This window comes from Streptopelia decaocto (assembly GCF_964273445.1).
Source record: "Streptopelia decaocto genome assembly, chromosome: 3".
In the NCBI taxonomy this organism is placed as follows: Eukaryota; Metazoa; Chordata; class Aves; order Columbiformes; family Columbidae; genus Streptopelia; species Streptopelia decaocto.
Window position 1 is genome coordinate 10,104,708 of NC_138656.1, and position 10,964 is coordinate 10,115,671.

Genomic DNA, 10,964 nt, shown 5'->3' on the forward strand with positions numbered 1-10,964 from the left:
TCTCCCAAGTTCCACCCCAGGACAGTTCTGCTCAGACATGAGCCCTGGCACTTCTCTCCATCCAGAGCAGGAATCAGGGACAGCAGCAATGGCTCTGCTGTCTCTACTGCATCATCCAAGCCAGTCTAGAATTTCTGGTGTCTCAAGCTGAGTGGTGGACCAGAATTCCAAAATAAGACAGACTATGCTAACAGGAACTGTCTTACTGTCCAGAGACCTTGCTGGCCTGTGTGCATTTAGTGATAACTTATTTTCTCCTGCAACTAAGCTAGGAAGATTGTCATGAGTCATCCACTATACCTGGAATTCTTACAGAATTGGTTTTTAACATGGCTTATCATCATCTGTGTGCCATTTCTTAATGTCAGTATTTTATAGTGTTACAAACACAGATTCAGCCACTTCAGCAGCAGAGAGTTTTAGTGCTTTCAAGTTTTCTTCAACATCAGCGGTGGGGAAGGTCTAAAGCCAGAGCAGAAACTTATTCTTTTGATAATTTCCATCCTCATATTGCACTTGTCTACTCAGCAGCACTAGTGAGATCCTTACCCTTCACTCCACCCAAGGCTCTGGTTTGTGAAGTACCTTTTATGTATTTCTAGTATAAAGCCATTCTTGTGTACAACTTTCAAAGTAAGGCTGAACATAGCAAGTCTACTTTTACACTGAGAGAGGCCTCACCCAAAGGTCTCATAGAGAAGCAGAAATAAGTCCCTGAATTGAAATCACTGAGCCCCTGTGTTTTTAACAACAATATCTCTGCTTCCCTGTGCTGAAACACTGCCTTGAGTGCTTTGGCATAAACTGGGTCAAAAAAATAGTATGGGCCAGTGACTACTGCAAGTGGGGAAAAAGTTCCTTTTGTCTTATTAGTTAGGAGTCCTGGACTCCTCTGTAGCAAGGAGCATGTGGAAACCCTGGTACTGGCCTTCTTTTATTTTGTAATTATCTGCTTAATCTTGTGGAATTCTGTTGATGGTATTTCTAAACTGTGGTTATGTGTAGTTGTTAAAGAGTCAGCATAAATTTCCACTATCTTTTTCTTACAGTATTTCAACTCTAGAAGTTGCCAACTAGTGCTTGGAGCTGGTGCATTACAAGTTGTTGGTTTGAAAACAATCACTACAAAAAACCTAGGTATGCATTTCTATATTTAAAATGTCAAAGCTTATCCAAAAAAAAAAAAAAAAAGAAAAAGAAACAAAAACAACACCTAAACATATATAAGCTATGTTTGTGTTGCGGTGCCATGCATGGAACACAGAGGGTGATAAGATCTTGCTGGTTAGGGGTTAAAACATATAAAAGCCAGTGAATTGTCTGATTAAGGGGCACACTGAAATCCATCACATTCCTTTGCTGTCTACTGGATCACTTTAAACGTAAAGCTTGACTGTGTCACTTGAAGGAAACATCAGAACAAATATGCAGACTAGGAAGTTTTCCACAAAAATCTTTTGATTGTGGGAAGGTACAGTTACTTTTTAAGTGGTGATGCTGGCATGCTTGGGAGCTGCTTAGTGTTCAGATCTTGAGATGGGAGGTACGTAAGTAGAGGAATGCAGCCAGACCCCGTCTCCCTGTGCATTTTGCTGAGCTGTGCTGTCCTGTCTGCCCTGTGGTGCTGTATTCTGCAATGCCGTGTCCACACACAGCTTCTGCGGGTTATAACCGCGTGTCAGTAATGCGCGAAATTATTCCTGTGGGTGGCTCCGAGTCAAAGATTAGTCTCTATGTGGCCGAATGTCCTGGCGCAGTCAGGTAACTTAGGGCTCTGTGTCTCTGTGCTGAATCCAAACTATGATTTAGGCTTTAGAGTTCCTAATTTCCAGTGTACAGCTGTTTAGCTGAATTGCCAGCCCCCAAGTTACCTGCCCGGACTGCTTCAGCTGCTCTGAAAAGCTGGGGAGAGCTAGGTGCCCAGTTCCGTGCTACAGGAAAGTCTAACATGCTACTCGAGACCCCTAGTTTTAAACAGTCTCCTGAAATTAGGAGCCTGTGGTGACAGGTTGAGCAGGAGTTTGACCTTGCAGTTCTCATGTGTCAGCGCATCCTGATGACCAGTCTGCGTTTCCCTTTTTAAAAGGGAATAACTTGAGGCAGATGAGTTGAGAGGCTTCCCCACCAAGGGCCACAGGAGCAGACACAAGTGAGCTGGGCCAGGTCTTTGCTTCAGAAGCATACACCACATTGGCCAGTGTGGTGACCAGCATGTGTCCTGCTGTCATCTCAGGACCTGATGGACATGGGAGAAGCTCAGATCTCAGAATCCTGCCAGGAGCTGGCTCTGGGCAGCTCAGCACTGGCAGGACAGAGTGTTTATTATACATACACCTTCTGCAGAAGTAGTGATTCCTTGAGAATGTGGCTGCCGAGGTTAGGTAGCTGATGAGTCAGGTCTTTTGAGATCTCTCTGTCTGTGTGTGCTCAGAGCTCAAAATGTCAAGTAGACACTTAAAGCCTCTCGTAAAATTAGTCCCTTATCCCGTATCTTACAGAAGCTGGGTGTGAATAGCCAGGTGTTAGCCTGGTGTCTTCAATGGATGGGGTTTCCCAACAGAAACAAATATTGTGTCAGATCTGTTATGTTAAAGGAGATACAGTCTATACAAAATGACTCTTCCTCTTTAATAATTAAGCTATTTTTCTCTCCCTCTCTCGCTTCTGGATTTACAGCCCTTTCTTCACGTTGCCTACAGCTAATTGTACACTACATTCCCATTATCAGGGCTCATTTTGAAGCTCGACTGCAGCCAAAGCAGTTTAGCATGCTCAGGCATTTTGACCACATTATGAAGGTAATTCTTTTGGCATTTCCTAATTAAGCGCAAAGTTCTGCTTTTCAACTATGCTCTGAAGAATATGAATGTTATTATATAGTAAATAAAACCTGCTTTCTTCCATTACAGGATTATCACGACCATATAGCTGAAATTTCAGCAAAGCTCGTTGCCATAATGGATAGCTTATTCGACAAACTATTATCAAAGGTAATGATTTATGGAAATAATTATACACTCTAAATAGCAATTGGAGGTCTCATTGTATACAGTCTAGATGTTTCAAATGGAATCTTAAACTTTCCTAATCAGGAGTTGTTTGAACTTCTTTAAACTGTATAAACACAGAGCTCTCTGCTGTACTTGTGAATGTTTGTGTTAACATTTGCCACCTGGGTGTCATTCACCTTCACCCCCAGAAAAAATATTCTTTGTTTACCTCTTCAGCTGTATCGGGAATGTTTTGGCTGGCGCAGATGCTCTGTGTTTGGAAACTGAAGTACTCTCCTACCCTTAGCAGTTTTATCCGCTGACAGCTCTTGTCTGCAGCCAGGCTGAGCCAGTTCCCGCTTCCTGCTCTTCCCCGTGGTGCCTCTTTGGAAGTGGGGAGTGGTAATTTCCTGCAGCTGAGGAAACAGCAAAAAACTGCTGAGGAGGAAGAGTTTTTGGAGGGGAAGGACCAGCTCTTATGTTGGGCTGCAGACCTGGCTGGGGCTAGGGGTCTGCACTTAGCAGTTCCTGCTGCATAGTAACGCTACAGCTGTCCCATGAAATGCTCTTAGATGATTTTTGTTGTTGTTGTTTTTAACACTCATCAGGGGAACAGGTTGGTCCTGGGCTGAATCCAGTCTCTGACTAATCTTGAGGTGGAATACACCGAGACTGCCCTGAGATGGGACCTCCTGGGCCCACAGGTCTCATGGGTGAAGTTCGTGAGCTTTTAAAGCTTAGTGTTTTGCTTTGGATCTCATGTGCTCAAAAAAAGGGGGGGGGTGGGGAAGAAGCTGTTTTACGAGAGAAAATAATTAACTCTTTACTGACTTGATTGACTGGCCATGGCCAACCCCTCCTTGTCAGAGCTCTTGAGAAGCACAGAATGTCCCTGGTGGAGCAGAAGGTGGGGAGAGGCTGATGGGGGCTGCAGTGGGGTGGCTGTAACAGGCAGCATTTCTGTTATTTTATTGTTTATTTGATGTTGTGCTTTATCTTTTCATCTGTTTCTTTGGCTAATGAAGTGTTACCAAAAAGGGGGGTGGAGGAGGGGAGATACCCAAAGCATTTAAGTTAGGATTCCCTGCCCCCTGTTGTATTTACACTTTTAAAAACATGTTTGTGCCCTTTTCTAAAGATCCAAATAGTGTTCTACTTATTTGGGGTTTTTTGCCCCACAAAATACCCGTTCTCTGAAGTAACATGGTCACTTTACCCTTTATGTATTGAAAATGAAAAACAAATGCAAGAATTTAGATTATTGATAGTAAACAAGTTACCCCACACCAAACCAGTAGCACAGTTTCTAATTCTTGATAATAGGTACTGAGTATCCATCTCTCACTGTCCTTCCATCTTTACAGCCCGTTCTCCTCTTGTGAGCTGGCACAAGTTACAAACTGAGAATATTCCTGTCCCTTAGAGCTCTTAAAGGCTTGGGTGACAGTGCCTGGCTCACATGAGTGCAACCCACAGACTGCAGGAGAAAAGGAGACAAGACTATTTGTTAATTTGTCTCCGTTCCTAACATACCCCATAATTTGGCTCATCTTGTTCCTGAAATAATGAAATCTTGGCATTGAAGGCTGTGAAGCACATAAAACCAGGAAATTTGCAAACGGGCATGTCAGTGCAGCCGTGTCAGCGTGTTCTTTGGGTTACACATTTTTGTGAGAGTCCAAATATTTCAGTGCCTTGTGGATAACGTGGTTACTTGCTTTAAAGTGTATAAATCTGAATGAGTAAGCAAGCAAGTTTTGTAGTGGCACATGTCCAGAATGCTTTAAAAACAAATACTGCGCAGTCTAGAATCATGCTTTGTAGGAGACAAACCATTTGGTCCAGTGGAAGGGACATTGACCTGGCTCTTGGGTAACATTGGCAAGTTAATCTTGCATTTCCCGCAGGGGACAGGGACAGGAGCTGCCATCCCGCAGTGAGACCTGCGCTCAGCGGGCGCTTCACAGCAGCATGGACAGTTCCCAGCATCTGTCTGTGAACTTTGGCAGGGAGATAAAACAGGATCCGGGGGTATTTAACACGGCTATAATTAACAACTGAAAAAGGCGTAGGTTTTTAAAAAGGGATAAATGTTCATAGAAAAAAAATCCAGCGTGGGTTCTTAGCTTCTCTTGGAGCCTGCCGTCTTGTGACTGTTTGCTCCGAAGAGCTGTAAATTTTTGTCTGATCCCTCATGGTATTACACACTGTTGACCTTAGCTGGAGATAAAAATGGCCAGTGCCTCACAGGGCTGGAGCTCATGTTTCTTTCTGGTGCTGTTGCTTTTCCCCCATCACGATGAAGAGTTTGATTTGCCTGTAGCCATGCAAGAGCCATCACTGCAGCTTGCCGGTTCCCTTTGGCTTTACAACATGCTGGTAAATGGTAAATCATTTGTTGCTCAACTCTCATGTCTCGAGGCACAATCCTGTACGCTGTGCAGGGAGCAGGGCTCCTGGAAGCAGTAAGCACTATTTGTCTGCTACTTCACCTCTTAAGTAGCCACCGGTTTGGCTTTTCTGTAAATGCTTTCTCAAAACTCCCCCCGCTTTTTTATTTTCTCTCACACTCAGGCAAGCTTTGTTGTTTTTCACAAGTCAGACTAGTGTGAGAGCGTCTCCTCCAAGGCGTTCGTAAAGAATTTAGTTATAATGATTTGGTTCTTCCACTGAGTTGTGCAAGGAAGGCCCTTTGGGGAGGTGTCAGCCGACCAAAGGTGACCTGCCAGTGTTTAACCCAGGCCTGTGCCAGCACAGCCTCTCCACCAGGAGCTGAAGAGCTGGCTTCAGTGTTCCTGGGACAGTTTATCAAAGCACTTCTGAAATCACATTCTGATCTTCCCTATCCAGGATGGGGATGTAAGGATTTTGTTCCCTTTGTAGCAAATCTCTTACCATCTGGTGGTTTCCAGTGTCTTTTTTCTCCTGGTGACTGAGATCCAAGAAACGATGTTTCCTACTTTGATTCCAAGGTATTTCTGCCCCATTTTTGTGGGGTTTTCGGCAGTTTTATGTGGCCAATATTGAGTTTTCAGAAGTTTCCGTTTCTTTATGCTTTCCTTTCCTGCCTGCTTCAGAAATTTGGATATATGTGATCTTAGAGAAGTATTCTTCTCTCATTAAGTACTTAGGGGTGTATTCATCATTGCTTGTCTGTCACTGACTCACAGAAATCTGAAGGAGAGGGCAGCTAGCAGGTCACATAGCGTGTGTGCCTCTGTGTAGCTGGCACAGTGGTTATTCTCTCTGCATCTGTAATTCGTAGGGTAATGGAAACCAACAAAAGATAATGAGCAAAGAGAAACAATTCAAACTAACAAAGATGAGTAGATGAAGTTGGGTAATCCTTAGATTTCATACTGGTTTGAAAGTTACTGTTTGCTTATGAAGCAAGAACTGCTAAAAGATTGTTTTGTGCTCGTGCTTGGCTGAGACAGATCATGCCCAGTGGGCGTTTTGATTTGTGATATGCTGAATGATTTGTGATGTCATTAGCAATCAAGGGCTTCAGATGGCTGTTGGAAATTCTTCTCTATAAACGGATTGAAGGTGGCAGAAAGGACTAACTGTTTGTGTTTTCATTTGCAGTATGAAGTGAAGGCTCCTGTTCCTTCAGCATGCTTCAGGAATATCTGCAAGCAAATGGCAAAGATGCATGAGGCTATATATGATCTCCTTCCTGAGGAGCAAACTCAGGTGAATGTTATTTTTGAGATTCATGTAACACCTCCCTTGCAAATGCACATGAACTCAGTAACGAGAGAGACTTCTGCTTTTGGGGGGGGAAAAAACTGAGTCTTTGAAAACCCACACATTAAAGGGGTTGGCAGCAGTCATGCAGACAGCTCAGTCTGAACTGAGGGAGGTGTTTGGACGTGCAGGGAGAACGATGAGACACACAAAAAGAACTGGCTGATTCCAGGATTTTAAGCTGCACTTTAGTGTCTAGAGAGGTGAATCTTCATGAATTAGTGCTGAAATTCTACACAAAGGGCAACATTTTGGGGCTCAAGTACTGCCCTTTTGGGGAATTCTTCTGTAATGCTGCTCGAACTCAGTGCCTTCTGGAGGTCCCCAAATGCATTATGCGGCCAAACTGTACCAGATGTGCTTTTTCAGTATTTTGCTGCAGTTGTTGCTACTGCAAAGTCGTAAATCTAAGGACAGGAAGGACTGATACAGTCACTGAATGCACTAAATTGTAGTTTCTCTTTTGCACTAAATTAAATGGTACTTTCAAACTGTTTTTCATTATTTCTCTTAGAGAAAATACTTTAAGTGGTTATAGTACAGGAAAGGGGTTTATCTTCTAGCCTTAATACAAGTTGCTAGATGCTTCAGACAACAGGGAATTAAAATACATGCTCCAAACGTGTCCTCTAAGCAACACATAACAAGTGAGGCTGTATACTGTCTTGTGTGTTAAATTGTAAATGGCCAGAAAGATTAGGAGGCTGAAGGACTGGCAGAAGGCAAAATCACATGAATTGCAAAACCAAAACCGAAGATTGGTGATTTAAGGTGTTTGCAATGTATTTCCTTGCTGTATGCAGTGATGCAAGTGTGGGGGTAGTTCCTTACTCTGGTTCTGTGGCTTCCTCTAGATGTTGTTTCTACGAATTAACGCAAGCTACAAACTTCACCTGAAGAGGCAGCTGGCCCACCTAAATGTAGTCAATGATGGAGGACCTCTGAATGGGTATGTTTGGGCACTTCTTTTTTACTGCTTAATTTAAATAAGGACACTTTGTCTTCTGCAAGGAAGTTGTGATTGCAGATGCAGCCATGCTCTGTGTTTTGTGTTCCATTTGGAGCTTTTGTACAGTAAAAGGACATGACTTGTGCCTTTCCCGTAGTAACTAGGAATGCAGAGGCTGGTAATAGATTGTGATTTGGGTATTGTCCCACTGGAAACCTGCTGTAGGTTCCCTCAGTTTGCGGATTGCTTTTTCTCTTTTTGTGTGACAGCAGTAGCCACAGTTTGATTCTCAAGAGTTGCGTGGTTCATGAAGCAGTTTTGAATCATGGATGATGACTCATGCTGCTAGCAAAGTAAAAATAGGAAAAAGTGGTATTTCTCCTGTGCAATGGGCAGCTTCTATACAGAAATTGTTTTTACAGCAGAACTAGACTTGAAAGAGAGATTATGCTGACAGAGCTTTTCCCCTTTCCTGCCCCAGCCCAACCCTCCATCACCAAACCAGGCCAGTGGTCCCTCTCCTGGGAGGCTGTGCCTAACGTCCCACACCTCCTGGGAAAGCCTGCAGCCTCTTGCAGGCTGAATCCCGTTGTAAGTTGGATTGTCCTCTGGAACAATGAGTCTTGTAATCTTTCTTAATGACCTAGGGTTATTTATTTAAAGTGTAGTAAGGGTGAAATTCACTCAGCCTACCCACATGCAAGAAGGCATTGTCTTAGGTTGAAGAAGCCAGAGAAGGAAGTTTATAAATGTTTCAAATCTTGCTAGAAAGAAGAAGGGTTTTGTTTCTGTCCAATTTATGCTTAAGCTTATTTATCCTTGTCCTCTGTGTGTTTACCTGGAATGGTTTTCTGTACTTGTGGTGTATTTACAAGACAACATGCACTTGCCTTTGGTACTTAGTAATGCATTTGTAAGCCAACAAGCTCCCTGGAGTGGGGCTGCAGCACCCAGAACACGCTGGGGAGCGTTTCACCCTTGGGTTTCTAGTCCTGAATGGCGTGCTGCACTGTCTTCCTCCTGCTCCTTTGGGTTTGCTCAGTGGTTGTGGGTGGATGGCCTGAATGGACCCCTTTTTCAGAGGAGGGTTGATGTGATGTGCTGGTGGTGCGTTTCCCGGCACAGTCATCCTGGCTGTCAGGAGTGTTTCAGCAGCCACTGGAAACAGTGATGCCCAAGTCTTGTTTCCTTCATGGCAGCAGTTACTTAATTCAGAACGCAGCTTTCCCACAGTGTGTCGTCAGGGCCTTTTGAAAAGGGAAACATCAAATGCTGGATTTCACTTGCTGATGTTCCAGCAGTCTTCATTGACCTAGTTTTAAACCTGCTTTCCTGATCTTCATCCTATTTTAGACTGCTTGTTTCTGTAATAACAGTAAAAAACCAGGCCTGTGAATCCTGGTTAATTTTTTTTTTAAACTATGAAAATACTCCTATGAAAATTACTCCTACATCTTGCTGCTTTCTAACTAGAAATATCATGATCATGTTTCTGTCATCCTTAGATACATTTCAACGATGTATGAGGGATTTTAACTGTATAAAGTGTTACAAACAATATAACTGTTTTGCTGTTAACCTTCTAGAATACAGAAATTAATGTTGCAATAATTAAATATTCTAAATTCACGTCTAGAGAATCCTGGGATTACAGCAAGAGAACAGGAGTTTTAGATGCCTAATTCCTTATGACTTTTCTGAACTTGTTGTTTGATCTCCTTTCCCTATAACTAGTTTTACACCTAGCAGTAACCATGGTATGTACCTGTAAAATAAACCACCTTTGTAGCATTGAGTTTTGAGCTGATACTTAAAATATCTAATCCAGGCTTAGTATTACAACATTTATTGTTGTAATTGTGTGCCCAAGTCATAGACAAACCCTGGCTGCTTTTCTGATTACTCCAGATGGATGCAGTAGGTTCAGATGCTGATCTTGTTTTTATGTTTCACTGCAGACTGGTTACTTCAGATGTAGCTTTTTACACTGGAAACCTTCAAGCTCTGAAAGGCCTTAACAACTTAGACCTAAACATGGCTGAAATTTGGGAGCAGAAGAGGTGATAATCCACCGCGAGCAGTCACTTGGCTCTGACAACAGACCGACTTTCTTCTAAGCAGCGCGATGCCTGTGAGGTGAATACTTAAGACCGGAGCCCAAGAAAGGGCACTATTGATAGTTGGGGAAACTAGACTCAGAGTGAGCTGCAGGGAGTGATCTTTTCAGTGTCCTTCAGCAAGAAACAAGTGATCAGCTGTCTGTGCAATGTTTTTTCATTCTCTCTGGAAACAGACTCAGGTTTCTTTGGACCAAATCCAAAAGAACACATAGCTGTAACACAGCTGTAGTTGTCTAGAATGCTCTGTATATCTTTATATTAAAAAGATGCTTTGCATTTCTTCTAGTGCAATGAAATTCACATGGTGTCCTACCTTATTTAATGATGGTACAACATAAAAAATCTTGCAGTTGGAACTCTGTAGAAAATGTTTTTCTCTATGAAACTATGCTGTTCTAAAATTTATTTTTTTACAGAACTTTATATAAATAAATGTCTTTTGATTGCTGGCATATAGGATTCAGATTTGTTAGGGAGCAGTCCTGCTTGAGGGGATTTCTCACAGCTGGGCTCTAAACTGCCATCTGAAGAGATGATTTTTCTAACAAATTGTCAGCTCCCTGAAGCCATTACCTACAGGACAGAGTTGTGAAATGATCATTTTAACAGTGGGCTTCTGGTGGAATTCAAAGGTAACAACAAGGCTGGTGTGGGGATGGTTTCCTGCAGGATGGGGCATCGCCACTGGCAGCAGGGTCAGGACAGGGAGCAGTTCAGGACTTTGCCAATTGCTCCGGAGTTCTAAAGACACAAAAGCGGTGCGTATAAAGACAGAGGACACAATAAACAGGGCAGGAAAATAAAGTTTTTAGGCTGCTTATAAAAGGTTACACCATTAAGGAAGGTGCAACTGAAATTAATTTATTGAAGAGGTTTTTTAATACTGCCTTTTAAGACTGGATGCTGCCAGTACTAAGGAAAAGTGCCTGTGTATTTCACCTCACACCTCTTTACCTAACCATAGTCTGAGTGCCTAACCCTGTGCCAATTATGTACGATGGAATGGTCTACTACAGTGTGTGTGCGCGCCTATGGTTTCTTCAGACAGGCATGCTTATCTGTTAGCATAACAGATGTCATTAATTGTCAGTCAAAATAAAGCTATAAAATCACAGTTGTTTTTAAAGACCAACTTCTTTAATGATACATACCAGT

At 42.8% G+C, this 10,964-nt stretch overlaps 1 protein-coding gene across 1 annotated transcript in view; it reads left to right on the forward strand.

Moving 5' to 3' along the window:
* The window catches only part of VPS54 (VPS54 subunit of GARP complex), a 51,204-nt gene extending 40,283 nt beyond the window's left edge, over window positions 1-10,921 (forward strand). The window contains exons 19-24 of the mRNA XM_082049062.1: window positions 1,050-1,137; window positions 2,677-2,798; window positions 2,910-2,990; window positions 6,579-6,686; window positions 7,595-7,689; window positions 9,648-10,921. Of these exons, the coding sequence (XP_081905188.1) occupies window positions 1,050-1,137; window positions 2,677-2,798; window positions 2,910-2,990; window positions 6,579-6,686; window positions 7,595-7,689; window positions 9,648-9,753 (600 nt within the window). The 3' untranslated portion in view covers window positions 9,754-10,921. The remainder of the gene's footprint in view (window positions 1-1,049; window positions 1,138-2,676; window positions 2,799-2,909; window positions 2,991-6,578; window positions 6,687-7,594; window positions 7,690-9,647) is intronic.
* Window positions 10,922-10,964: the final 43 nt, after the last annotated feature.